This window comes from Lindgomyces ingoldianus (genome assembly GCF_010093535.1).
Source record: "Lindgomyces ingoldianus strain ATCC 200398 unplaced genomic scaffold BDR25scaffold_13, whole genome shotgun sequence".
Lineage (NCBI taxonomy): Eukaryota > Fungi > Ascomycota > Dothideomycetes > Pleosporales > Lindgomycetaceae > Lindgomyces > Lindgomyces ingoldianus.
The window spans coordinates 501,753-527,931 of NW_022985174.1; the positions used below are offsets into that span (position 1 = coordinate 501,753).

At 47.8% G+C, this 26,179-nt stretch overlaps 13 protein-coding genes across 13 annotated transcripts; 6 read left to right on the plus strand and 7 right to left on the minus strand.

The window, feature by feature from the left end:
* Positions 1-322: 322 nt before the first annotated feature.
* Positions 323-760, minus strand: BDR25DRAFT_152547 (UBC-like protein; the record flags this gene model as incomplete). The annotated part of the gene is made up of 1 exon (XM_033683916.1): positions 323-760. A coding segment is annotated over one exon (438 nt), but the record flags the coding sequence as incomplete, so codon positions are not given.
* Positions 761-1,180: 420 nt separating this feature from the next.
* BDR25DRAFT_222763 (uncharacterized protein) lies at positions 1,181-1,780 on the minus strand (the record flags this gene model as incomplete). The annotated part of the gene is made up of 1 exon (XM_033685073.1): positions 1,181-1,780. A coding segment is annotated over one exon (600 nt), but the record flags the coding sequence as incomplete, so codon positions are not given.
* A 652-nt stretch (positions 1,781-2,432) lies between these two features.
* Positions 2,433-3,752, plus strand: BDR25DRAFT_333762 (sphingolipid delta4-desaturase). The gene is made up of 3 exons (XM_033692868.1): positions 2,433-2,656; positions 2,711-2,989; positions 3,038-3,752. Exons 1-3 carry the CDS (start codon positions 2,477-2,479, stop codon positions 3,737-3,739), a joined length of 1,161 nt encoding a protein of 386 aa, XP_033548510.1. The 5' UTR covers positions 2,433-2,476; the 3' UTR covers positions 3,740-3,752.
* Positions 3,753-9,740: 5,988 nt separating this feature from the next.
* Positions 9,741-10,768, minus strand: BDR25DRAFT_324849 (uncharacterized protein; the record flags this gene model as incomplete). Its single annotated transcript, XM_033692182.1, has 6 exons — positions 9,741-9,820; positions 9,897-10,035; positions 10,128-10,292; positions 10,353-10,545; positions 10,600-10,657; positions 10,708-10,768. 6 exons carry the CDS (start codon positions 10,766-10,768, stop codon positions 9,741-9,743), a joined length of 696 nt encoding a protein of 231 aa, XP_033548511.1.
* A 611-nt stretch (positions 10,769-11,379) lies between these two features.
* On the plus strand, positions 11,380-12,054 carry BDR25DRAFT_354174 (uncharacterized protein; the record flags this gene model as incomplete). Its single annotated transcript, XM_033695265.1, has 4 exons — positions 11,380-11,507; positions 11,564-11,832; positions 11,885-11,950; positions 12,029-12,054. The coding sequence occupies 4 exons, from the start codon at positions 11,380-11,382 to the stop codon at positions 12,052-12,054; spliced, it is 489 nt and encodes a 162-aa protein (XP_033548512.1).
* A 609-nt stretch (positions 12,055-12,663) lies between these two features.
* On the minus strand, positions 12,664-13,682 carry BDR25DRAFT_260193 (mitochondrial ribosomal protein). Its single transcript, XM_033686633.1, has 2 exons — positions 13,196-13,682; positions 12,664-13,119 (listed from the first exon to the last, which is right to left on the minus strand). Exons 1-2 carry the CDS (start codon positions 13,552-13,554, stop codon positions 12,726-12,728), a joined length of 753 nt encoding a protein of 250 aa, XP_033548513.1. The 5' UTR covers positions 13,555-13,682; the 3' UTR covers positions 12,664-12,725.
* Positions 13,683-13,791: 109 nt separating this feature from the next.
* BDR25DRAFT_22181 (uncharacterized protein) lies at positions 13,792-15,814 on the plus strand. The gene has a single exon (XM_033685045.1). The coding sequence runs from the start codon at positions 13,908-13,910 to the stop codon at positions 15,675-15,677; it is 1,770 nt and encodes a 589-aa protein (XP_033548514.1). The 5' UTR covers positions 13,792-13,907; the 3' UTR covers positions 15,678-15,814.
* A 1,004-nt stretch (positions 15,815-16,818) lies between these two features.
* BDR25DRAFT_193697 (uncharacterized protein) lies at positions 16,819-17,277 on the plus strand (the record flags this gene model as incomplete). Its single annotated transcript, XM_033684305.1, has 1 exon — positions 16,819-17,277. A coding segment is annotated over one exon (459 nt), but the record flags the coding sequence as incomplete, so codon positions are not given.
* Positions 17,278-17,385: 108 nt separating this feature from the next.
* On the minus strand, positions 17,386-18,621 carry BDR25DRAFT_303153 (NAD(P)-binding protein). Its single transcript, XM_033689948.1, has one exon. The coding sequence runs from the start codon at positions 18,373-18,375 to the stop codon at positions 17,458-17,460; it is 918 nt and encodes a 305-aa protein (XP_033548516.1). The 5' UTR covers positions 18,376-18,621; the 3' UTR covers positions 17,386-17,457.
* A 349-nt stretch (positions 18,622-18,970) lies between these two features.
* Positions 18,971-20,026, minus strand: BDR25DRAFT_22188 (uncharacterized protein). The gene is made up of 2 exons (XM_033685047.1): positions 19,803-20,026; positions 18,971-19,750 (listed from the first exon to the last, which is right to left on the minus strand). The coding sequence occupies exons 1-2, from the start codon at positions 19,976-19,978 to the stop codon at positions 19,054-19,056; spliced, it is 873 nt and encodes a 290-aa protein (XP_033548517.1). The 5' UTR covers positions 19,979-20,026; the 3' UTR covers positions 18,971-19,053.
* Positions 20,027-20,619: 593 nt separating this feature from the next.
* Positions 20,620-22,615, minus strand: BDR25DRAFT_342371 (uncharacterized protein; the record flags this gene model as incomplete). Its single annotated transcript, XM_033693716.1, has 4 exons — positions 22,108-22,615; positions 21,574-21,860; positions 21,380-21,501; positions 20,620-21,331 (listed from the first exon to the last, which is right to left on the minus strand). Exons 1-4 carry the CDS (start codon positions 22,481-22,483, stop codon positions 20,620-20,622), a joined length of 1,497 nt encoding a protein of 498 aa, XP_033548518.1. The 5' UTR covers positions 22,484-22,615.
* A 962-nt stretch (positions 22,616-23,577) lies between these two features.
* Positions 23,578-24,674, plus strand: BDR25DRAFT_203200 (uncharacterized protein; the record flags this gene model as incomplete). The annotated part of the gene is made up of 2 exons (XM_033684413.1): positions 23,578-23,715; positions 23,841-24,674. Coding segments are annotated over 2 exons (972 nt in total), but the record flags the coding sequence as incomplete, so codon positions are not given.
* Positions 24,675-24,737: 63 nt separating this feature from the next.
* BDR25DRAFT_354180 (uncharacterized protein) lies at positions 24,738-25,610 on the plus strand (the record flags this gene model as incomplete). The annotated part of the gene is made up of 7 exons (XM_033695266.1): positions 24,738-24,781; positions 24,864-24,951; positions 25,008-25,095; positions 25,124-25,228; positions 25,263-25,361; positions 25,400-25,433; positions 25,493-25,610. The coding sequence occupies 7 exons, from the start codon at positions 24,738-24,740 to the stop codon at positions 25,608-25,610; spliced, it is 576 nt and encodes a 191-aa protein (XP_033548520.1).
* Positions 25,611-26,179: the final 569 nt, after the last annotated feature.

Consider the following 26,179-nt stretch of genomic DNA (forward strand, 5'->3'; position numbering starts at 1 on the left):
CTTGTATCGATGCTACTAACTGTCCAAGCAATAGAGGCTCGCCTATCGCACATGACATATGAACAAGAAGCTGCTAGTACCAAGTACCTGGAGGGCACGGTAACCCCGATAAATAGGGCGAGATACATGACTTTTATCCGCATTTGGAGTACAGTTGCTAGGCCCATTAGGCGGAGGTTACCCAAACATCAACGTATCCGCTTCATTAACCCCTCGCACCGCAGCCCTATAGTTATGGTAATAAGTTTCTTTGTCTAATCGTATCTACTTCTTTGGCGCATAATTCTAAGCACCTATCAATGACATCCGGGGTAGGATTGATGTCCCTAGCAAATTGCTGAGTATACTTTCGCGCACATTCTTCGTATAAAGCCCGGTTGCGTATATACTGCTCCGCAATTTCTGGAACCAGTGGGTCCTCGAGTCCTGGATCCACTAGGAGTGAAGTGAGAGAGATCAACACGGCCTGTAGATGAGAATGAGGACCCCACGCATTGGCGAGAACATCTACGCAAATCTCGCCGCTAGCATTGATGTTAGGATGGTAGACACGGGTGAGAAACCTGAACGATGGGGGCTTGAAGGGATAGCCTTCTGAGACTATGATCAGGAGGTGGAAGATGCCGCCGTGGTATGGTGAACCAGGTGGTCCTTCTATGCTTCCAAAGAGGAATCGCAATTTTCCTGCAATCGAATGCAAGTTGAAATACAGCAGTGGCTCACCCTTTCTGACTATTTCCAATTCCTTGGCCAACCTCTTCCATGTCTTAACAGAAGTACTAGGTGGCCCAGAAGCGAAAACCTCGGGGAAATCAGCGGCCTTTCTATCAAATTCGTCGAGATACAAACGATTTATCAGCCTGCCCACGGATGAGGTATCGATGGGCAGGGTTGGTTGTATTGTGTTCTTGAGGGATGACTGAGCTAGTAAGTTCTCCATAATGCGCATATGTTGAGATGAAGTGGATATAGAAGGAGAAGGTTCGTCAAAGTTTTGAATTGGGGGAAGCGGCATATGGGACTCGAGCGCTGTCTGGTATGATTCGGAGGTGTGTTCGGTGTCGGGGATGGAATAGAGATCGCGATTTTCCCTTCGTGCGCATGCTGAACCTCTTATGCTGCTCAAGTGAACGCTCGCAGTATCAGATACGACATCAACCGAGCCAACACGAGAAGCTTCGATGATCTCAAGTGTTTCAGTGTCAGAAATCGATTCGATTTCGTACTGCACCAGGATCCTTTGTCGTGCGGGAACCCCAAGGTCTTTGGTAAGATATTCCAAGTCTCCAACTAAGTCGCTAGGGTGCTTGACTAAGTCGTCTAGTTTTCTCTTATCTGCCAGAGCCCATTTCGTAGCCTCCTTAAAGCCTGAATGTTTGGTGCTTTTGCGAAGTCGTTCTTTTACAGCAGTCCAAGACCACCGAGCTGCAGTCCCTCGTAGCAGCACATTGGCGGCCTTCTCCGTCGGATCTGTCTCGTACGATTCAATAACGGTAATTCCCGAGTCCAAGACAAGCTTTATACTCCACAGAGTACGCTCGATGTTCGGTTTGAATTGGGCGTCGTCTAGTTGGGGATCGTATCCATTTGGATATCCAAGCCCACATGCTTCGCCCCATTTCGTGAATCGTAGCTGCTGATTACTGAACTTTGTCGTTAGAATGAGTAGGTCTCGCTCTATATTCCGCCCACATTGGATGAGTTCGAAGCATTGCACGCAGGACATGAAGATACCGGGGAGGCTGATAACAACTGCTCCTGCACTGAGGGGGTCTTCCATAGAACCGAAAGGGACATGAGCTATGCAAGCACGATCTGGTACGAAAGATAATGGGTTCTCTGAGGGTTTGGCGAGGAAAGTAAGGAATACGTGCAATGGAATATGGGCAGCTGAACTCGAAGTCTCCTCGGATGGGGAAGTGGTTGTGGCTAAGGTGCAGCCGCCGTCGCCATCGCTTGGCTGGACTGCGCCACCTGTATTAGATACTGGCCAATGAAGACTTACTCCAGTCGAGCCTCCATAGTGCAAGAATCTACAGTTTAACGACAACTACAGTGTTGGAGGAGAGCCAACGTCATTTGAATGCGGCAATTGGAGAAGCCTGAAAGTCCAGATCACCAACAAAGGGACTTTGAGGGGGTTATATGTTAGTGAGTAAGGATGAATCTGCACGCTGCTCAAGTTAGAAGGGTTGGTGGGTGATTGTGTCACCAGATGTGAGAATTCATGCATCGTCGTGGGGGGGATAGGAAGGCGAAATATTCACCGCCAAAAGATTCACAGAGAGGGTTGTGGTGGGTTGGCCTTTCACTCCTACGATCAGCCTATCACCGCGCGATTCTCGCCCCACGCTTGCCCAATTAGCGTGCCAAGCCTAAGTATCGCCCAGAACGAACTCCTCGACCTTTTTTTTGCCGTCCATATTCCATAACCACCACCCTCTTATCCCTCTCAAATAGTTTTCTGGCGGCTACAATGCGATCACCCGTCGCTGTCACGCCCGAGAAGCCGGCCAAGAGCGTCCTGGCAGCCGCGCCGCAGGAAGAGGAGGATGCGAAGAGCTTCGTTGCATCCGACCATGACCGCTTTTTCTGGACATACACCGAGGAGCCGCACCGGACGAGGCGTATGGCTATAATCAAGGCCCACCCCGAGGTACTGTAGCTCCCTATACTCTCAACCCGCTATACTAACCATTGTTTCGCCTAGGTTACGAAACTATGTGGTCCCGAGCCTCTGACTAAGTACCTTGTTGTCTTCGTCGTTTCCCTTCAGGTACTCTGCGGGTTCCTTCTTCGAGACACGCCCATTATATCATGGCCATTCTTCCTCACAGCATACGTCATCGGAGCTACAGCGAACCAGAATCTCTTCCTCGCGATCCATGAAATATCACACAACCTGGCGTTCCGGAGTCCACTCGCAAATAGGGTGTTTGCGGTATTCGCAAATCTGCCAATTGGCATACCTTATAGTGCATCATTCAGGGTGAGTATCTTGCGTTGGACTTGAAAGCGGCGAAGCTAACTGGAGTAGCCTTATCACCTCACACATCACAAATCTCTTGGCGTTGACGGCCTCGATACCGATCTCCCTACTCCTCTGGAAGCCATCTTCCTTGATTCTGTCCTAGGGAAAGCCTTCTTCTGTACTTTCCAAATCCTTTTCTATGCTATCCGCCCCATGTTTGTTTATAATCTCCCTATCACGAAGACCCACCTGTTCAACATTGCCGCCCAATTTGCTTTTGACTATGCGTTGGTCAAGTTTTTCGGGGGGCATGCATTAGCATACATGATCATGAGTTCCTTCTTGGCAGGATCCCTACATCCCTGTGCTGCTCATTTCATCGCCGAGCACTATGTCTTCGAGAAGCAACCCGCCGCAGCAAGAGACCCATCCAACAAGGTCCCTCTTCCAGAGACCTTTTCCTACTACGGACCACTGAATATCCTAACATACAATGTTGGCCTCCATAATGAGCACCACGACTTTCCTGCTGTGCCCTGGACAAGACTACACGCGCTTAATCGCATTGCACATGAGTTTTACGATGAGCTACCAGCTCATAAGAGCTGGGTATATGTGATTTGGCAATTCATCTGGGACAAGGACGTTAGTCTGTGGTGTCGCGTTAAGAGGAGCGAAGGTGGGCGGAGGGTCGGTGGAGGCGGTGGCTGGAATGAGGAAGAGCTGGGTGCGAATGAGAAGAAGGGTCCCATTCCCGGAGTTAGATAGACGGAAAATTGTGCAAGAATATTGATTTGGCCTTTGGAAAGGATCGCGCACCGCGTTTGCATTTCCTAGGATATAGATGTGTGATGGGAATGCTAACGCGGGTCTAGGGATATATCACTTCTCTCCATGTCCATCGTTTCGGTTATCTTCATCGCCTCCGAATACGCTCACACGAGCTTTAGTTTTGAAAGCATGAACTTCAATTCATGGCTCCTAGCGTATATAAAACCCGTCTCCACTCGCGCTGAATGCTTGTCTCCTCGCGTTCAACAGAGCGCACGGAAAGGCAACAACAAAATTAGCGGCCCGTGATGGACACGGAGCTCTGGATTACCCAAAAGCGAAATGAAATATATTGTTCCTTGCGTTGACCGCTCAACGCATATATAATGTCTCTCTGCAGATTTCAAACCACGTATTAGGACCACGATGGAACGGTGGTTTGCCCTTGGTCGACAACCTTGCTCTAGATCAGAAGATGTATATTCACTCCAATGTAGGATTCGTCAGCAAAATGGGCCTGGCGTCTCTTGCCTCAACATCTATATAGGCTTGATCCTCGGCATGCCAGGCTCTACCTTCATACTTCCACTCAAGCTCGAAACTGGACAAAAACTGAACTCCTTGAAAAAGAAGCATCGGTAGCAATGCATGGAGTCTTACCTTCTGGATCCGAATTTGAATTCAAATCTCGAACTTGCACTTCGCATTTACTATGGCGATACTAATCGACTCGACACCGCAGTTATGGTGCTGTCTTCCTGGATTTGGCGACTTGGCTAACTTCTCAGGGAAAAAGAAAAGTAGCTAGCCATAAATCATGCTTGGAGACTGCCCCCGAGTCTGGGGTCCCCAGCAGCGGTACTCCCACGTCCATTCTCTACAAGAGACTTTCTTGCTCCACGCCACAATTGACTTCCCGACTGGATCAAAAACCCATCACAATGGCTATTATATAAAGCTTGTGCTCGGTCTGAAAGCATAAAACCGCAGATCTAAGTACTTCTTCGTCAATAGCAGAAGGCACGATCCCAGTGAAATGGTCTTTCTGTGGAAGGAATCAGGGCTTCCAACGGGCCGTACTACGGTCCGTACAAAGTGAACCATAACGATCACATGTTCAGTACGAACGTACTAAGTTCGTGAGCCGTACCGTACGTTTAATGATGCCCTAGGTACGGTACGTAGTACGGATTGTATTACCCTTTTAGAAAGTTTGTATAGGGGTTCTGGAGGGGTAGGGGGGCTCTGGCGAGCAGGAGGCCTGCAGACGCTTAAATCTCTTTCTAAGAGTTTTAATCTATCTATCTGCAGTCTGTTGTCTTAAAAATGCCTATTACAGACTATTTTATATTACAGAGGTATCTATCTACACCTCTTACCTCCTTACAGGCCTTATCTAGTTAATTAGATCCCTCTATTATTAGTCTTGTAAGTTGCAGAAGTTAAAAGCCCTCTACACTGCGTCTCCTGCCTTATCCTGTAATAGTACACAGTTTATAGCTAAAGATTAATTACAGTAGTCCCTAGAGGACTATAATCACGTTGTAAAGCAATTATACGCTATTAAAGGTGTAAGCTTATAGCGCAGGTATAACGCTCCTAGAGGAGTAGGGCAAGGTAATCCGCCTCTAGCTCTACTGTTAGTGTTATAAGTAGACCTATCTATTTTATAGTTAATTAGACCTTAATCTTGCGTCTTTAGAGACCTATAGTCCTAGCTGTTTTAGCTAGAGTACAGCGTACTTTAATTAAATTGTACTACTTGTATAGATCACGTGAGCTGTAACAGTTACAATACGTACACCTACCTCTCCTCCTCCCTACTGTACAAACGTACACAAAATCTCACCTGTACAGGCCTTAGAATCGCCCAATCGTACAGTACTACGCCTCGTTGGAAGCCCTGGAGGGAATTCATGGTAAAGGTTCTACACGGCCTTCCTGGATTCGGCCACGTATCTGCCTCTTTGGTTTCGGACAAAATCAGAAGGTTATGCAAAAACATGTGGAGCGCGCTCAACATTCCCAACTTTTCAACCAGCGGGTCAATATGTGCAGCCTTTTCCGCGCCGTTCGTCTCGAAGTAAAATACGATGAAAATCCTCGCACTAGAGTCTATCGAGAGAAGTCCTTCGGCGTAGCTATTTAGACCTGCTTGCTTTTTGAAATACAATTAAACTGTCAGGCTGCATGACTTCGTTTGGATTAAATTACCATTGATCTTTTGGTATGGAGAGTCCGCGCTCTTGAGTCGATCTATCCATCCTTATTCCTCAGCACAAGATGGTTTATTACCATGATCATATCGGCTCTAGTTGACTATAAGTTCCTCTGAAGGTTTATGCAGGGTTTCCACATACTTGGTTATTCTTACCTGTGTGGGTCTACGTTGTTTCCCAGGGATATTAAAATAAGAAGCTTCGTGTTCGTGCGTTAGACATATATCCGGAATTGAAAACAACCGATTGCCTTTGGCCTGCCTACAATCTACTACAAGATCTAAGGATTTTCCCCTATGGAATTCGACAGAACACCGTAGTAACCGCAAATCCCTTACTAAAAAAGAAAACACCTGTGATAGTTCCATTTCCCGAAAACTCAGGCCATTCTCAGGAATGAATGCTCCTCAGTTTTGGGATCGCTCCCTCAGAGCATCACTATTCCAGCTCGAAATTTGGCGTGGGGTTTTTAAATATGGGCCGCATTCCAAAGCGCTAAGTAACGTCCATATTTCCATTCTTAGGGCAAAAGATTGAAAAGGCACCACTATTATCCCCATGTCACGATGAAATCAAATACCAAACTTACTCAATCGATGGTGGGCTTAGTGTGATTCTAAAAATATTCAATAACACTAGAATAAACAGCCGTATGGAAATCAAGGCGCTGTACTAGAATCGGAATCGAGGAGATCCAGATGCCATGAAGAGCTTCTCAGCAACGAACATAAAGGCGAGGCTATGCAATCGCTCCTGTTAGAGATGCAAAATCAAAGTTATAGCAAGATTATGAGATGCGGCTCCTTTGGAGCGATAGCACGCTTCCTAGCGATACCAGAAAAGCTTAGCAAAAACTCATTGCAAAAAGAAATCTTCTAAGGAAATATTCTATGCTGACGGCTGGATCTGGGGGCTCGGGCCTTGCCTGCTTGAACTAAACAACTCCCGACATCGGCACTTGACTATACTTAAAAATACACACCAGGTTGAAGGATTCTTTAAACCGAAATGCAACCTAGATTTATTCCAGGGTCTTTCCTAATTCCCTCTTCCCTTCCGTATATCGAAAACGAGAAGGACTTCGTGCTATGCATCTCATGGTTAGACAGATCAAGGTAAACAGCAGTGGTCAGTCTTTAGGACTATGCTATTTTCCTCAAAAATGCCGAGGGTTGAAACGCATTTTTCTGTTACCACAAAAGGAGATACAACTCCTTGATGCTCTTTTGGCGCCGAAGCCCGCGCTTTACACCCGGGGTAGATCTCCGCATGAGTATTCCAGAACTAAAACGCGAAACAGCTCGACAAATGGCTGGAACGACGCCTGCAAATTCACCGTCCTCACAGACTGGAAACGTCACCGAGCATTTCCCTCAACTCACTGGGGAAATAAATATATTATATCTTCTCTGAGCCTCGAAATGAGTCAAGCCTTCATTGCGCGTCTCCTTTTCGATTGTCCAACCTTTTTTTCTAGAGGAATATAAATGCCTAGCGCCGTATTGACCAAAAGGCTCAGCGACAAGACCTACTTCTTAGAGCCGACGAGGAAGACACTATCTTTCAGGGGACGATATGGCCCTGTCATGGCTAATTTTTTTTTGTCCTGCAATCTATGAGCCCCAAACTAGCTTTCGTTCCTAGAAAATTGTTTCCTCAGATTGTTGTGGGCACCAAGATTTAGAAACTCTCACGCTTGTTGACCCATGTTTATGGTGTATTTCGCAACCCGGCTCTTCAACATGGCAAAACATTCGAAACGATGATTCGAACCAACCGCGGTCTGGTTAGCTTGGGCCTTCTTTGGGCCTGAGGAAGTATCAATCTGACTTTCTTGAATCCGTTCCATTCTACACAATGGATTAAATACATTATCTCTCTTCTGCGGACGCGATTGCTTTTCCTTTGACTTAAAACCCTCAAGTCTATCGTATGACCTGGCACTTCATAGACTTTGCTAAGCTCTCTCTCGAAATGTGCAGCAAGGCTGTTTCTTCGTTGATTTGAATTGACGACTAGTATTCCCACAATATTCTAGAACAACAAGACGCGGCAAGCGACTAAGCAGAAGGTAAAACCATTAACGTAACGGCAGTGTATCAGGGGGGAGGGGAGGGGTGGAAGTAGATCATCAAGTGACTAGAGATCGGAGATCTCTGTTACTGCAAACAAGAACTGCTTTCCTTTCACCTTCATATCGTGTGCTAAACTCTGCGCCTGTGCCGAACATCAAATATACGTTAGTGTCTACAAAAAATCACACATTCGGAAATGGAGAGGGATAATGCTATAGAGAGCATTCTTAGCGGAGACGGTGGCACTGCCTGTCTTTAGGCCCAAACTCCGTATTCGAGCAATAAACAGAAGTGGAATTTGAACCTCCCTCACTACAGGGCTGGGGTGACAAGTATATCGAGAAATCAATAGGACCCGCTCTGAGTCAATAAAGTTTCAATAATTATAATTTTAAATTATCTACAATTCCTTTACATAGAGCCTGAAGCCGTCTAGAATGTACGCGTGAAATAGAATATCTGAGCACGGCCTCAGGCTTGCGGATGCAGCGTTGGGCAGAAACTTGGTGAATGGAAACAAAAGAGGCTGAAGGTTCCTCTTCGTCCTTCTGAAACTACTCTTTAAATAGCAGACAGGTCTATGTGGGTGCTGGAACTGGGCTTATGGGGAGTGGGTTGATAGAAATCTCGACCAGCGGGTTGAAGATACGAGCGATCACCACCTGGTAAGAAAAATGTTGATACATTCAAGACGTACGTGCTTCAAGACGTATAACTGCGGGCATTTATTTTTCTACAATAATAATCATCGTCACCCCGGCTCATTCCCGATACATGAGTGATTCAGAACCCTATGGTCCATGACGGAATCGAATGATTTTCGAGGCCTCGGCTGCTCATCTGCTATTTCAAATCAGCATAAAGATGATAACGGTTACATTTACATTCGAAGACCGTTGAGCCCATCTCCACAGACACCGGCCTCTGGCCATGATCTCAAACCCTCTAGCTTTACAGCAGGATCGGAGCCATAGTGTTTATGAAGCTATTGGGAGCACCAGAGCCACGAGGGACTGAGTTGATGGCTAAAATAGTGTACTTAGGGGTATACATGCAAAGAAAAGGGGTGGGTCTCGGAAAAATGCGACTATCGTGTTGTGCGTGACTACTGCAAGCAATATCGCTCGTATTTGCGACATAGAATTTAAGGCACTGAAGAAGATTTTGAAGAGGAATCTTGGATTTTCGACCCTGGCGGGTAATTCCGCTATATGCTGGACATAGAAGCTAGAACAACACACTCATAGATGAGATAAACTAGGGCTTTATGAACCCATCTCAGAGCCCACAGATTTCCTTGACCAAATACTGGTCCAAGTGCCGGGTTTCAGGTTCCCCATGAAGGGTGTTATTCAGGGCTTTGTTGCGCTACGAGAGAATGAAGTCAGAGTGTTGCTGAAAGAAGGAGAAAGAAGCCAGCTTTTAAAATGAACAATTGTATCACCCATTTAGGGTAAGGGGTTTTGGCCTTTCAGGTAATGAGGTGGAGTCCCGTATGGAAAAGAAGGTCTTATGAATAGCCAATCCCACAATTATTCTTTGTTCCCGACATCAACTGAACTTAATCCCAGATCAACCAGTCCACACAGGAGGGCCAGGAGGAACATATTTAAGCAAGCCTCCACTGATTACACCAGGTGTGAGTAGTGTCAAATCCATTTCTGGTGGGATTTGAATTCCTACCCCATCATGATTAGTCAATGCTCAATTGAAATTGGCGGGGGTAGTACCTGGATCACTAATGTTGTATGCTCCAGGAAACTTGACAAATCTGGTCGGTGTTCCTAGACGTCTAGTATAAGCACTAACACGTGGAGAAGTACTGGATATGAAAGTGGATAAGAAACGAGAAGAGCATACCACCTCCAGGCCCAACAACCTTCACATGAGCGCAGTTGACATACCACTGACTCGTATTGAAGAGTCGGTACGGCTGGAACTGTTCGATTCGGAGGAGGTATTTTCCCGGTGGAGTGGTTTTTGGGATGGAGAAATTCCACTGTAGCATCGAAAAAGTTAGTCTAAAGCTGAGGTAGCTCTGGATTTTTATAAAAGCGACGCTCGGGAAGGAGTTATTGGAAAAGATATTACCCCATTCTTCCCTTTGAGCTTCCAAGCAGTATCACTCTTCGGCCCAATATATCCAACCTTGAACCAATCCCCTTTTCCATCATAATGCTCTAAATCATCGTTTGGGGCCCGAGACATGAATGCTTGGGCCGGTCCGTCGTGGAAGATGAGATCTTGGGTGGGTTGCTGCGTAAACCAGTGTGTCAGATATAGTCACGACAAGCTGTCGACCGGAGCTCTGCTCACTTTAATAATCTCCGCAAGCTTAAACCCTACCTCACTTCCTGCAATCACAGTCGCCGTCTCCGTATTCGCAGCCGCCCTCTCAGCCGAGCGACCGCATACCATGTTTGGAGAATAGATGTCGAAGAAGGGAACACGTTTGGCGTATTGTGGTATATTGGTTAGGTTTTCATAATCAGGTGCACCAGCTACATCACTAAGAAAATTTAGTCTAGCCCAGAGATATAGTACAGAAACAGGGTGTCGATACCGGACGTATTTCCATTCAGGCGCGATAGTGCCGTTGACGACGAAGTGCGCGAATGTTCCTAGGGACTAAGGCTAGTCTGAGCTGATGGAAGGAAGAGGAGGGACGTACCATGTGCCCAAACACCGTGTATGGAGAGAGACAGGAAGGCCAGTACAACGAGGATCTCCATCGTGGTAGTAAGTGCATATAGCTATGGACGTTGCGAATTGATCTTCCGCAAAGGCAACAACGGGGCTATATAGAACGCCTAGACGTGTCTCACTGTAATACTTACTACTGCGTCTAAATTATGCTTTCGAAATAGCCGTATATTAAACCCTGCGGAGAAGTAGCATGCGGGTGCTTGGAGGAGTCGGTTAAACCAGCGGGGCGTATGCGTAATAGAAGGCATGACCAGACTCTCGGGATAACACATCGTGAATATTGGATGTCTAAACCCCGTTTAACACGATTAGTTATTTAAATACAATGGGACATGAGTAAGGGAAAGGAAGTAAGAGGCCAGTCCTTAGGAATAACGTACTGAGAACTTGGCGACTCGTCCTCGCCCGTCACAGTCCCACCATGATCGTCACTCCCGCAGCTATGGATTTAGTGCTGGCTTCTCCCAGCCAAATAATATAGAGCAATTGAACCTACACAAAACATACTCGATCACTTGATAACATCTTTAGTGAATAGAGAATACAGTAAAGCGACACTGATGCAGTAGTTGACATCTCGTGCAAGAGCCAATATGAGAACGCAAGCACACATTTGTCCAAACGTATACTTGGAGAGATGATAAATCTGTGCACCTCTGGCGACCTTGTTGGAGTGTATAACGCCGGTATCCCTCCAACAGATCTCCATACCTTCACACTTACCTTGGTGCCGATTACAGTCAATAAAAATCGGAACCAGTCAATGTATGTGTGCCGGGTAAGGAGAGAGATCAAAGCATAACGATAGATTGGATCCTGAGTATGGACCACCTAAAGGCTCCTGGAAGCCTTTACAGCTGTGTTTGGAAAGATGAAGAAAAGTCCACAAGATCTATGACACTCACTACCGGCTGTCAATGTTCACCGTCTCTACCAACGAGCGAGCGAGACTGGGTCGCTTCCCTAGAAACCGGCAGGTCTGGAGATGCTAAACCCGTCTTTTGCGAATTTAGCAATTATTCATTTGAAATTCCAGAAATGAGAAAGCAATTTAGTTTTCCTCCCCGCACCACTCACAGATGCCTGAGGAGTCTCGTTAAATTTAGAATCATGGGAGCGAATCCATGGGGATGGCAATTCAGAATTTTATAATCCCCCAGTCTCTAACATGCTCCTATCCAGTGGCTTAAACCAACCCAGCCCACACGGTTGAGTCCATTAATAATTTGGAAGGCATTTTATAGATGCTTAGATATAGCTATAAGTCGAGTTTTGTGTCGTTTTAGTCCAGTCCAGAAGAGCATATGCGTGAAACTTGTGGCTGAACTTTTTAGAAACAGACATGATTGTGTTGCGGTACACTTTTCCGAGAGGCTCGTACACACCATGTTTGCTATTTCACAGGTGTTAAGTCCCTAGTAGTAGTCAGAGTGATTTGTGAGGACTACAACCTAGGGCCGGAGCGTTTATATACCCGCCTCTCGGAGGAGGAAAGATAGTCAAACTTATCGCGAAGGATCCCAAGACTCAGTGCTCGGTCAATGCTCGTGGAGGCCACGCATAGACCTTTATTCGGACATTGGAAAGAATTTCTTCACTGCGAAATGTGCCTAAGTTGGATAGACCCTAAAACTCAAAGCAAGACGTCTCCAATATGGAGGGTTAGAGTGCTCATAAAATCCCACCTACTTCGCTTAATGGTAGTGGAGGGGCTCTGGAGACATACGGCTATTAACCCAAGTGTGTGTAAACTAAGCTGACGAGAGGTCCAAGATGACGGGTAGGTGGGGCGTTGGGGATATTGAGGGTAGGGACGAGCGGGGTCCATCATGATCACCACACCCACCAAGGCAGTAGTGAGCAACGCTGAAAGAAATTGACGAAGGGCAGGCTTAGAACAAGACAGTTTGGACAGATAGATGTTCTTCCCATGAAACAACTACAAAGAATATACAGTGCTAGTAGATACTTCCCTCGTCTACCTCACGGATGCAAAGCTGGCCCCCCCGACGCAGGTTGAGCCTCTTTCAATTCCGACACAGCTGGCTGGACCTCCTCTAGAGCTTCTTCCAGTTCCGGAGCACTCAGCTCATCCTGCGGGCCGGAGAACATCTGCGCGCGAGTTTGCTGCTCATCCTCGATCTGCCGCTCAGCCCAGGCCTTCCAGCTCTCCCATGTTCTGTCTTCCAATTCCATACCAATCTCTAGTGGGCCCTTGCCAAAGTATGCGCCGGTGGATAAAGCTTCTTCTTTAGCCACCCGTTGCCGGATTTCTTCGAGGTGTCGGTGCTGGTAGAATTCGCGACGAGCGACGTCGTAAGCTTTGGCTTTGGGATATTGTTTATGCTTCATGAGCCACATTTGGCGCTGGACGACACTGTAGCATACATATCAGTATTATACCAGTATTATATCAGTTTTCGGCCGCGCTGTGGATAGGCATGCCAACCCACCTCTCGCCATCCAACTGCTTCCCCGGCTGCACAATTTTACTCCAGTCATAGCCCTTCGCATCATTCCCACTATCCTCGACTAATATCCTCGGCCTCGCTAATTCCCACGGGTGGTCTCCGAAGAACTCGGACCGTAGCTTGTCTTCTGGGTGGTGGATTGGGAGGGGTTGGAACATGCGGCTTGGCTTCTTTCCGCCTTTCGGCCGCGGGGCGCGGAGAATGGGCCGCGCGAGAGTTTCTGAGGGCGGGATATTGCCAATGGTGTCGTACCAGCACGGGAGGGAGGCATTGCGTTTGGTATCGAAGAGGGCTTTAGCGGTTTGGCGGACGCGGAGGGGACGGAAGTCGTAGCGGCCCATTGTGGGCGGAGAGGGTTGTTGCAGCGCAGTATATGGCGCGCGTTATAGAGTTAGTATATTCCCCAATACGATTGAAGAGTATTCAGACACTAGGGAAGCCGCAATGAGATGTGGTTGTGCTGTCGAGGCTCTCACCAGGTCGCAGAGAAGCGCCGGAGTGCGGAACTTGCCGATGAAGAAAAGTTCCCAGGCCATAGATCGCATCGAATCGCCTCGCCATCAAGCTTCACCCCTCCACAAACGCCACTGCTCTCAGTCGGACCTGGTCAATGGGTCTTTTCTGATCCCTTGGATTCCTTTTGTAAATGGAAACCCGTCGCACGACCTCTCGTTGACACAATGATCTCCATCTCATGTCCCTTTTCCACACCCTCGAGAGGACGACCAACACAGTTGTCTCCAACGTAGGGCGACCGATATTGACTTTTCTATGTCCCTCCTTGTTGTCGCGCCCCTTCCGACGCATGTTCCGCCCATCCGCCGCAGATAGACGGCCGAGAATATCGCTGCCATCCACCGAACTCATGGACACTCTCTTCATCCAGGCATTGGCGTGTGCGGGATCCTGCGAGCAACATGCAAGGCAGATATCGACTATGCGAAAAATCATACCATTCGCATCAAAACACCATAAGATCCGACGGAAGAGCACGTTCAATGACGATCGGCGAGAATTCCAATCCTCCCGTTCCGAACGTCGCCCTTTCAATAGATTCAAGAAGTTTGCGGAGAGGGAATTGAAGGCATTAGTGGACTACTATGGCATTCAATTAGATTCCGGCCCGGAAGGAGACCAGTTCGTGGATGATGGGCCGCTTATATGGAACATTGGGGACGAGCACCAGCCCTGGCCTGTGCGTGAAGAACTTCACAAGGCATACATTGAGAAATTGGTGGAACTGTTGGTGGATGAAGAAACCCCGCACAAAGAGGTCTACTCCACTTATAAATTGCTTCCATCTCCCGGCGTGGTCTATCTCGACATCAAAACAATCCGCGCCCTTCTCCACCATCTCTCCATCGTAGAGCGAGCGGACCAACTCTCCATGCAGCGTTTTCTTTCTATATTAGACGACATGAAAGATGCACACATCCACATCATCCGCTCGGAATGGACCTCTGCTATTTACTTTGCAGGACGCTTCATGGGCAAGGTATCCGAAGACGAAGTCGAATCGTCACTCTTCATCTGGCGGGAAATGGAGAAACGCGCCGGCCTAAAAGGCGGCACTGTCACCATGAGCGTTCTCTTCGACATCTGCGTTAAGGCTGGAAAGTATACTTTAGCCGAAGCCTTCCTAAAAGAGATCCAGGCCCGGAAGCTCAAGATCCATCGGCACTTTCGTGTGAGTCTGATATATTACTATGGCGTTCTGCAGAACGGGAACGGTGTTCGAAAAACATACCAGGACCTCGTCTCTGCGGGCGACATTGTAGACACCGTCGTCATGAACGCCGTCATAGCAGCCCTGTTCCGAGCCGGGGAGCCCGCAGCCGCCGAACACGTCTTCGAACGCATGAAGCGCTTGCATGCGACCAAAAAAAACCCGAAACCGCCTCCTCGGCGCTGGCGTGATGCCCGCAAATTCGGTCTCGATCTTACATACAACGGCAGACGTTTTCACGAGCAAAAAGACGCCGAAGCACTCAAAAACGCCCAGGACTTCGCCCCTATAGCTCCAGATACACGAACCTATGGTCTCCTGATTCGACACTATGCAGCCATAGCCGGCAACATCGACCGTGTAACCGAACTCCTCAATGAAATGCATTTAAACAGCATCCCACCTGACGGCACCATCTTCATTGTCATCCTCTATGGGTTTTCCTCCTTCGGGGGCGTACGCTACTCCTCCTGGACCCGCGACCGTCTCGAATCCCTATGGCAACAGTATCTCCAAGCCACGCAAATCGGCGCTCAGAGAACATGGATTAGTTCGATGGCGGTCGTTGCCGCGTTGAAGGCGTTTAAGAAGTGTACGGATAGCGAGAGGACGCTGAAAGCTTGGGAAGAGGTGAGGAGGGTTTGGGATCCAACGCCTGAGGAAGTGGAGATGTGTTTGAAGGCGTTGAGAAGGCTGGTTCCAGAACAAGGGTTCTTTGAGGGGAATGTGCGCAGGTGAAGATGTGGTGTTTTGATTGTGTGTATACGTGTACAATAACAAGTAAAAATTTAGGTAGCAATGATTGGTAGAGAACATTGATGCATATAGATGCCTTTGGAGGAGAACATCCATATACTACAATGCCATTATTTACTGCACACTTGCTTACAGGTGTTCCTAGCTGCTTCCCTGTTTGGAACCTATCCACGCTCGCCCCTTCCAGCTTCCTCGCCATTTCCAGCTTCCACTGCACCTTTCTCTTCTCTGCCCTCCACCCTCTAGGCCTTACCCCGTCATCATAGCCCATCCTATCCGTTTCAATTCTATTAGTGTCGCCTATAGATATTAAACACACACAAGATCAACTCAGGAAGGTTGCAGAAAAACCCCAATCCTGGTTCGGTAGGGATCTCCCGATGGAACTGTGCAGCGGTCAGGACCTAAGATGGCTCGGAGCCTAAGTCCATGCAGGCCGCGTGTAAACTCTTTCCTTTCTTTTTAGGAGGGAAGGGGTCGGAGGAAAGAATCTGGGAGAATTGCATTATACAGCCCTTCAAATCACGGTCTCGAGGTTTGTCCCACCAATGTTAAGGTAGTAGTGATTGTCAGCCTGCATCACGAAATAGGGTTCAGGCGGTCCTCAGCTGAGGGTTGGTGAACTATAAGTCAACACCACATTACATTCATCCAAAATTTCAATTGGAAGAATTCTCATTATCATTCAGCTGCGGCCGTACCAGAATCTCAGTACAAGATATTTTACTTTAATGTCATTATTTGGTGTGGAGGTGGTTTACTCATGTCCATATGCACACCAGGTGTTGAGTATGGAATCTGGCAAGAGGCAAGATGCGGAGACATCATTGTGCCGAGGCATTTCTTAATTATTCCTCAAAATATAATCGTATACGGCGTTGACAACCCAATTCCGGGGCGCGTGAACCAGCGATGTGGAGAAGTTGATTAGTGAACTGGATGATTAGTATTCGGTCCCAGGGCATCCACGAGGCCGTCATCAAGTTTGCCGGTATAAAGGAGAAGTTGAATTTAAACTTAAAGCCACAACACAAGCGAAACAACGTCTAAAGGTAACTCTAAGCATATCAGCAAACCAGCAAACCAGTAAAATACCAGCTCGTTCTACATCAAACACTACGCAATGCCTCTCTGGATAATCTACCATCCACCCACCACCTTCACCACCCCCTCCACCAAATCCGCCCTCTCACAGGCCATAACCAAAATCTATACCGCTGCCAACCTCCCCGCCTTCTACGTAAACGTCCTCTTCATCCCCATCGAACCCAACTCCTACTACATTGGTGGCGTCTCCCGCCCCTCCGCGTCCGCGAAACCCTGGATCCGCATCACGATCCAGAATATCGCTCGCACGTTGCCGAACGAGGAAGTGCGGGACAAGTTCTTGGGTAGGATTGATGAGGCACTGAAGCCGTTTATTGAAGACCAAGGGTATGATTGGGAGTACAGCGTTGAGGAGACTAGGAGGGATTTGTGGAAGATGAATGGGCTTGTACCGCCGATGCCGGGGACGAAGGCTGAGGCGAAGTGGGCTGAGGAGAATAGGGCTGTTAAGTTCGAGAAGGAGGAGGGGGGCCTGGGAGAGGGGCAGGTATGGGGTGGGAAGTGAATGGGAAAAACAGGGGAAGGAGGTAGAAATGTTTGTAGAGAGAGGGAGGTTGCGGAGGGAATTGTATGGTACTATTCTATCATTTTGAGCGGTTCTAGGTGTTAGAGATGGAAATTATGTTAGAATTATTGGCCAGCCTCCAACTTACTCTTATTTTTGCCCCTCAACTGCATCCCTAAGGACACTCTCCAAATCCTCCTCTTCAAGGCCCAATAGGCCATTTGCAAAGCCTTCCTTCCCTCTCCAATCACTACTCACAATGCCCCAAGGACTAACGACTTCCTCAGTCGCCTCCTTATCACCCGCCAACATCCTCCGTCTCGCCTCTGGAATCAATACTTTAGTATCCTGTTGTATCCTCTCCCACTTCTCGCCCGTGAGCCTCTCGAGAATAGCGAGAACAGCAAGCTGAGTTGTCGAATGACTGTGAATATACAACAGCTGGTTCTCTGTTTCCTTCGGCCTTTCCAGGACCCTCACAACCGCCTTTCCAATAAACCCCAAATTCGAAGCCGAAAACGTGACATCCCCACCATCCAAGAGATAAGCCTTCCTCGCCCTCACATCAAATTTCATCAATCGTGTCGCCATCCCATAGTCAAAGAAATGCCCGGTCACAAGACTCGTCCACGTCATCTTTCCCATACCTTCTTCCCTCTCTTTCCCACAAACCTCCTGCAAAAACTCTCGCACGCGCTTCTTGCCTTCCATAAGCGGGAGCAGCTGATTCGTAGCTTCATCTGCAGAATCACAGCTCCCGAATTCCGCGGGCATGACGCGTTGCACGCCGGCGTTGAAGGCGGCTTCAATGAGGCGTTTTTGTTCGGAGACGTACGAACCTGCGATTGTCATTACAAGCGCATCAATGGCGTGTGAGCGGAAGAGGGTGGTGAGGGTTGGGACATTGAGATCATCCGGTATGGTAATTGTGCTGGTGTTTGGGTATGTGGATTTTGAGGATGCGCGGTTGAGAACGAAGACTTCGAATGGGGAGGATTGGAGGGCATGGAGGACGGATGGACCCAGGGTGCCGGCGGCCCCGATTAGGGCGACGTTTTTAATTGGCATTCTGGCTTAGGGGGGTGGATTGAATCGGGACTAGAAAGAGCTCGTAGGTGGGATACTTTGTGCTGGAATCTTAGGTTTACGCTAAGTTGTAACGGATCCGAGGGGTGCGAAGTGAGAAGGTTTGGGAAGGAGAGGTGGAGTCGTGGTGAGCGAAACCGATTTCGGTGGCGCAAGGATTGAGATTTAGGAGAACCTTTTCACTCGACTTGAAGAAGGGCAAAATTAGTGGTCTCTATACAAACAGTCATCAAAGGGTGCTGATAACAGACGGAGAGTTCTCGGAGTTAGGCTCGGAGTTGGGAGTTTCTCGGATTGGAGGTAAAGCTTTTGACTTCTCGAGTGATCGAAGTGCCCGAGTCACCTCTTTACCTGCAAGTATTAATTCTAAGCCCTGCGGTTTTTCCTTTGACGACTGCTCTTATAATTTGTGGAACTGAGCGGGTTGAAGGAGCGCGAGGTGATTTATAGATGCTTAACTAATTAGGGCTGGCGAGATTGCAGAAGCACGTGACCTTAAGACTCAGCCGTAGAGTACGCTGTTTATTGCTGCACCAAGCGTACAGGGAGCTATTTCAATGATGTAATTGTGGATATATGCATTTGGCGATATGGGTGTCTCCTGGTTTACAAGCAGCGAATTTCCAAGCATCCCCTAACGCTATTGACCTTATCCATTCTTCACAGCCAGTTGCGCCGACCTTTCTCTTTAAGTATCAGCTTCAAAACAGCAAGAATTCTATCCTCTTCTTCGGCCGTAAACCACTGTTTCCGAGGAATAAAATCTTTAGCATCAAGAAGCGCACCATTAACTATCCGGGCAAGCGTAGATAGACTTCCATCGTTGTCGTATATGTGGTGGATCACATCGCGCGAAATCGAACCCTTCAACCCTCCTATAGCGGCATTAAGAAGAGCTATGCGGGAGATGGTGTCTGCGATCCTCTCGATCTCGCGGAGATCTTCTACCTCTTTCACCGATATCAGCCTGATAGGGAACTCTGACCTAGCATTTAATGCCAGTGCAATTTTTGAGAAAATATCTAAGTAATCCGATGGACTATCGTATTTTGGAAGTGGATCTTTTGTGGCGGCGAGCTTGGTCAACAGTGTCTGGAGGGCGTTGAGATGCTGGCACGGTTCTGAGTCCTGGCCATCGCAGTGCAGTTGAAGTCGTTTCTTGAGTGCAATGGCGGTAGATTCTAATGAGTCGCAATCAAGCTCTAGGACAATTTCGTCGCGAAGATCTCGTACTCTTCTTTTTCCGGGGTTTTCTTCCTCTTCTAAATCCTCGTCTTCATCGTCGTGATAAAAGCATTCTGGCCCATGAGTTACCCGGGCAGACATATTCGCGCTAATTGAATGAACCAAAGCACTTCTGGTTGAACACGTGAGTAGATGTCTCGTGCTTTGCGAAGATTACGACTTACATGCCCTGATTAGCACCCGGATCCGAGCCGCTCCCCCCGTGAAAACTCCGAGTTGCATTAACGGCTGATTGTTTCCAGCTCCGATTTGATGTGATAGACAAACGAGGCGATCCATACCCAAGAACAAGGCCAATTCTCCGTGACGAGTTCGTGCCAAGGAACGCTCTCCACGCCATGGACCCAGTTAGTATTTAGATATTATCCAGAAGCAAGGTCGAAACGTGTCTTATATATAGGTGCGTGTTAAAATTTGTAAGTTCGGAACAGAGCCTCGCGAAAATCAAGGTGGGTGCCTGAGTGGCTTGTGCATCGTGCAGCTGTGGCTGTGGCGTAGCCTCCTTGGATGTTCTGGGTAACTTAAATACATAGGATTGTTTTGATTCTGTGAAAATCTTGTAGTTGAACGACGGAGGCGTTTAGCGAGCGCAAAGGGGAAGATCAAGATGCGCTCGAACCTCCAGGATGAAGCCGTGGGGAAGTAACGATACCTGTTACGTCAGGATGAAACTTCCGGCCGTGCACAAGCGCTTGAGATAAGTGATCAACCTCCATGGGCGACAACGGCGAATCCTGCCACATTCTCGGTCACATCTCTCCGGAATACCAACTATGCCTGTTTGCTTTCACTGGTGACAAAAGGTCCTTCGACTATAGGATTTTCATGCCAGATAATTGGCAGCTTAGACTAGACAAGCTATTACGCCTTCAATTCGTTCAAAATCATTTGATATTGATGTATCTCTAGCCGACCAGCAACAACATCTTGTATTAACGACTTCCATCACTATGTTTCCGTGCCTTGAGACCGCTACCTTTCTCAATCAATCTTTGAAAGAGTCATCTTAGATTGAACGAGCTCCCAAAGACTGTAGGAAAACTGATCGTCCATCCTCGGACTCCAAACGAACTCCCGAAAACAATTCCTCAGCTCTTCAACCTCCGCCAATCCCAACTCAAGCATCAACACCGATATCCTCTTTGCGTACCATTCCTGGTTAACCGAAGCTATTCCACCAACCCACAAGATCCAAAGAAGCATTCTCCGCTGATGAGTATCGGTCATATCGCCATAGAGAGACTCTAGAGATTTGAGAATCGGCATAAGCCGTTTTTGCAGACCCATGAGGGTCGCAGATAGAGGCCGAAAGTCGCGGAAATTGCAGGACATACAGATGGTGAGGGCTAGGCGGGCTGAATCGTATAAGAGGGCCTGGGGCTCAGGCGGGAATGGAGATGGAACTTTGATGTTAAAGAGGCGGTGTTCTACGGCTACAATTAAGTCTGTTAGAGATAATACGGAGGATATTGTGGTCGAAGGATCCTTAAGGAGTCTGAGCTGGGTAGATGCTAGTGGAGTGATTATTCCCATCATTGTCCTTATTTCGCGGCCGAGGGACGCGGTGTCGATAGTGGGAGGCGCAGGTTGTAAGATACTTGGAGGCAATTCAGCAACAAGCCTATTAGAGCGGATATCAGGGGCACTCAGGTTGGGTCGCGAGTCTGATATTGTAGCTCTTATTGAATCTCCACTAAAGATAGGTGAGAGGTCTTCGAAAATAGCAAGGTCCATTACTTACACTAGTAGAAGCATCGCTAGCACGCCTTGCCATCCGAGGTTACTCAATCCACCTCTCATTCTTATCATATCCTGAAGCGCTTGGGTATGTGCCATGTCAGACTGAGTGTCACCGGTAATGTTCTAAGGTGCAATGATCTAGTTAGCATACTGACTTCTCACTCCGAATCGCTCTCAACCTAGAGCTTAGCTTACCCCAGAAGCCGCCAAAAATCCAACCATAGCAACTGACGAATCACTGATTGCATTCTGCGGAGACCTGAGACGTTCGTTCAAAATACGAACCGTCTCTCCGTGATGATAAAGAGTTGGTGCGCTCCAGAGCTTACCGCTTAGCGCATCTGTATGAAGTCCGGCATGGAACAAGACCGTGGAGAGCAGGCCTGAATCCTCTAATATTTGTCGAGCAAGGAAATAGTTGATGGAGATTCTGCTAAGATTGCTTCCAACGGGTTGGAGTTTCGGGGCAATCCTATGGACGACTGTGATGCGTTAGCCGGATATGGTTCAATAGAGATTTCCCCTTCTAGTGGACCGACTAAGGGGTTCTGTCAATAAGAGACATCCTAGCAGAAGGCCAAAAGTTTCAGCACCATCTACTCTACCTTGCCGATTTTACCGAACCATATTGTGACCAGATGGCCTACAAGTCCTCCATACCGGCAAACGAGGCAAAAAGGCTCGGCGCTTTCCATGGGCGAAAAATAATAATAATAAAGGTGGACATACAATGGTGAAACAGTTGCTGAGAGTCATGGTGGTCTGGCAGCACCGTCGAAGTAAAAGGATCGAATCCGAGTCCTGGCCCCTTCAACGACATGATCTCCCAAGACCTGTCAAAACACCCCCGTAGCACGACCTCTTGGTCATGGTGTGCCTGTTGCTCCCGGTTCCTGTTTGCCATAGCATCTGCATCCCGGTGCGTGCTTGCATGCTCGGTTCCGCTTTGTGCTTGTTTCTGTTTCTCAAACTCCTTCATCCTAGCCAATCGTTCGCTTCGCCGAAAGTCCCGCATAGCATTCTCTCGTATAATTCTCCGGGATTGTTCATCATCGGCTTTCCCGCCTCCATTAGTAGAGACGAATTGCCAATTTTTCGAAGACATCTTTTTCAACGATCATGTTGCAAGAGGATATCGGGAAAGATGAAAGAAATACTCAACGGAAGTAGCATCCAATTTGAGTCTTCTTTTTCTTTGCCTGATTCGAACGGACCTTTTTGGGCGCGGGAACATGGCTCACTGGAAAGATGCAGAATGATGTGCAATGAAAGAGTAGGTGAGGCTGTGTTGAGGTCGGGTTTAGGTCATCCAACGACGTTTAGCCCCATAAGCGCTAACCACGAGATTGGCTATGCAAGGATTAATCGACTGCCGTTTCCAGTCACTGATCCTCTTGGCTCGCCTATTTTAACGTCCAAGGATGACGAGGCGGTCAACTTTGATTTCCCAACTGTTCAATAGTTCCCTTTCAAAGCTCGATCCCAGCCTCACAAACTTTCTCACCTCCGAATAACGCTGTTCGGCTGAAGTAGCAACCGGGACTACTGCGCCCTATATCTTTCGTCCGCAGTGGCTGTGGACGAGAAATTTGATTGATATAATTTCTCATTGGCTTACATGTCTCCTTGCTATACTATGGACTGGCCTTTTCAGACATTGCCAAGACGAGCATTACGTCTGAATGGAAAGCGATAGGAAGCACAGCTTCATCCCGCAAAACTGAATGGCCCTAGTCGGCTCACCGCACAGATACTTTGGTGGATATGCCCACAAAGGAGCGATGTCGTTGGAACTCAGCCTTATTCTAGTTCGGTAATACTGTTAGTCCGCATTAGATACATCCTGGTATCCAATTTCATCAGTCTCGATAGTCGTATAAAAGCTGGTCTTTCCCTCTGAAACTGACATCTCTCATCATCATCTTTAGCTACTTCTAATCGTCCCACCACCCCTTTTCCTGTTACTTCGATTCATCTCCAAGTCATCAATTCAGTCACTATATCTCACCCGCAATGAAACCTATTCATATCTCTCTGCTCTTGTCTCTGATAGCAGGCGCAAATGCAAAATACATCCTAGGCTCAGAACCAATATGCAAGGAAATCAAGCTATCGATCACAGCGACCGCTGAGAACTGGGCCCTTCCGGGTTTCCCAAACACCACCGATCCGAAAGCAATTGGCACTTACTTGGGGTCTTTCAATGCTAGCACATTGCCGAAGAAGAATGTCTCGGGGACTTACAACATTGCTGGGACATACTGTGTGCTTGCAAATAAAATGCCAGAGCGAGAAGGTTCAATTCAATTACTCTTGCACGGGCTGGCATACACGAAGGTGAGTCTTGCACAGATGTTCTCATTCCTCATCGCATCTCGCGAAGCAACTAAATAGAGAGTCAAATCGATCCTCGAAGTTTCTGATAAGAATCTTATAACAATTCAGCGCTAACCTGAAGCTAGGAGTACTGGAACGGGATCAAGTACCCCAACACCACCTTCCCCGGAGAGTTCTCTTGGGTACACCACGCTACCGCTCAGGGCTACTCTACGCTTGCTATTGACAACCTGGGAAATGGGGACTCGGACTTTCCAGATCCCATCAATACCGTCCAGCTGCCTTTGCAATTAGAAGTCATCCGCGAAATCATCAAAGGCCTGCGATCCCAATCCTTCTCTTGCATACAAGCCAAATACAACAAAGTCATCTTCGTAACGCACTCCTATGGGTCCCTGGTAGGTCGCGCAATGGCACAGGACTACCCCAACCCCGCCGACGGAGCCGACGCATACATCCTCACAGCATCGTCTACAAACCTCGTCGGAATTAAGGCCGCTGGCGCAAATTTTCGGCCTCGCGCTGCCAGCATCCAAAACCCCAAAAGATTTGGCCATCTCCCTCCAGCATACGTCCATATGGATCCAACTGCGCTCCGGGAGATTGTGTACTCACTCAAAGGCGAGTACGACCCCGGAATGCTGGCCTGGGATATGATGCAACCCCACTCCTTTGCTATTGGTGAACTCGCTACATTCAAGAAAAATGACACATCCGAATTCGCTGGACCGGTCATGTACTTGACGGGAAGGATCGATGCGATTGTCTGCGATGCGGCCGGAAATACGACGATCTCGATCCCAAATTGCGGTGTACGGAGGTCTTCAAACCCGGGATTGAGTGTTGAGAGGTTTCCCAGGGCGAAGCCGTTTGGGGTATATGTCCCAGATCAGACGGGCCATAATTTGAACCTCGGATACTCTGCCCCCGAGACCTTTGGTGCTGTGAATCAGTTTTTGGATCTTGCAGGATTCTAGAGGGGATGGAACTTGGCTTGATTATAGAATTTTAGCTAGCCAGTAATGATATCAGAAGTGGTCTCTACAATTCCAGACTATCGCATCTCGTCCAATACTATCTAGTACTGAATCTTTTTCGTTCATGTAAGCTTAATCCTCATAATGTATTCTATCACCTTAGTCACATAGACCGGAAGGGAAGAAAATGCTATACCTAATCCAGCAGGAACATAGCGAGTCTGTCAACAAGGATTCACACGGTAAACCCATCCTAGGGGTCCCGAGTGCTGTACGTTAGAGTTAGGCCGATCGCCTGTTTCACCCTTTGTCAAGTTTTCTTGTGGTGAGGAGCGAGGACAGAAGAGACCGGGCCGAGCTCTCATTCACCCCCAAAATTTCCGCTCCTTTTTGAATGCTCTTCGTTATCTAGAACTTCTTTTCTATCGGAGGAGTACTCGTCGTAAGCAACGGATATAATGGGTCTTGCAGAGTCCTTGAAGATCCAAAAAAATCCTTTCGCGCTATATTTAGAGACTTGGTGGAATTGGGGAGCCGTGTGTTCTCCTCCTGATATCCGCCGCCGATGAGAGTGTGTCTCCGAGACGCTGAAGGTCCTCAACATTGACCTCTGGAAGCTGAGGTTTGGTTTGGAGAGCAGTTTTGAGATTGAGCAATGTCTACTCGGTAGTTGAATTTGCATTGGGGAGTTCTGCCTTGGAACTGAGAAGGATTTGGGATGGCCGTTCATGATGGCCGTTCGTGATGCTTGTATTTATTTCGGTGTAGCAGTTAAACAAGCTGGATGGGGCACATTAAAGACTCTCATTTTTCGTTGATGTGAGGGATTTTCAGCGGAATACGCTTGCTAAGGGACTTCCTTTCCTTGGTGAGGGATTGGGGAATGGCTGTCAAGCACAGCGCACAGAAAATATTTGAAGTGCTGTGGTTCAGCGCAGCAGAAAGCTTGAGTGAGCAAACGATGGTACAGCACTGACACTATATCCTTCCTCTGCTATTTTTCTCCTCCTTTTCTCTTTTTTTCTGATAATACTAACTTATTAACTTTACTAAACACTTTTACTACCAAACTCATGCAAACTAACTTAACTCTTAACTAGTTATCTGAAGTTCTAAATTCAAAATTCGAGGTGCAGCGCGGAGCAGAATGAGGTCCCAGCTTCGAGCTTCACACAAATCAACTCATCGGCCGGTGCTGCACGTCCCTCCCCCTCTCCTTGAATCGGTATAAATCTAAGATCGACTAGCATTTGACATTAGTGCCCTGGAAGGTCTAGCTATCTTAAATATCTGTCGTCGTTTTTAACTTCCCTATTCGGCGAAACTTACTCTGGTGGCGGACAAGGGTTATGAAGGCGGGGATGCCTCGGCTTGTTGCACATGCACTCCACTTGCCGAGTCGAGTTTTGTTGTTCCAGTTAAGCCGATTTGAATGCGAGGGTGATGAGCATTTAAATGGACTCTCCGCCTTACACTTCACTATACGT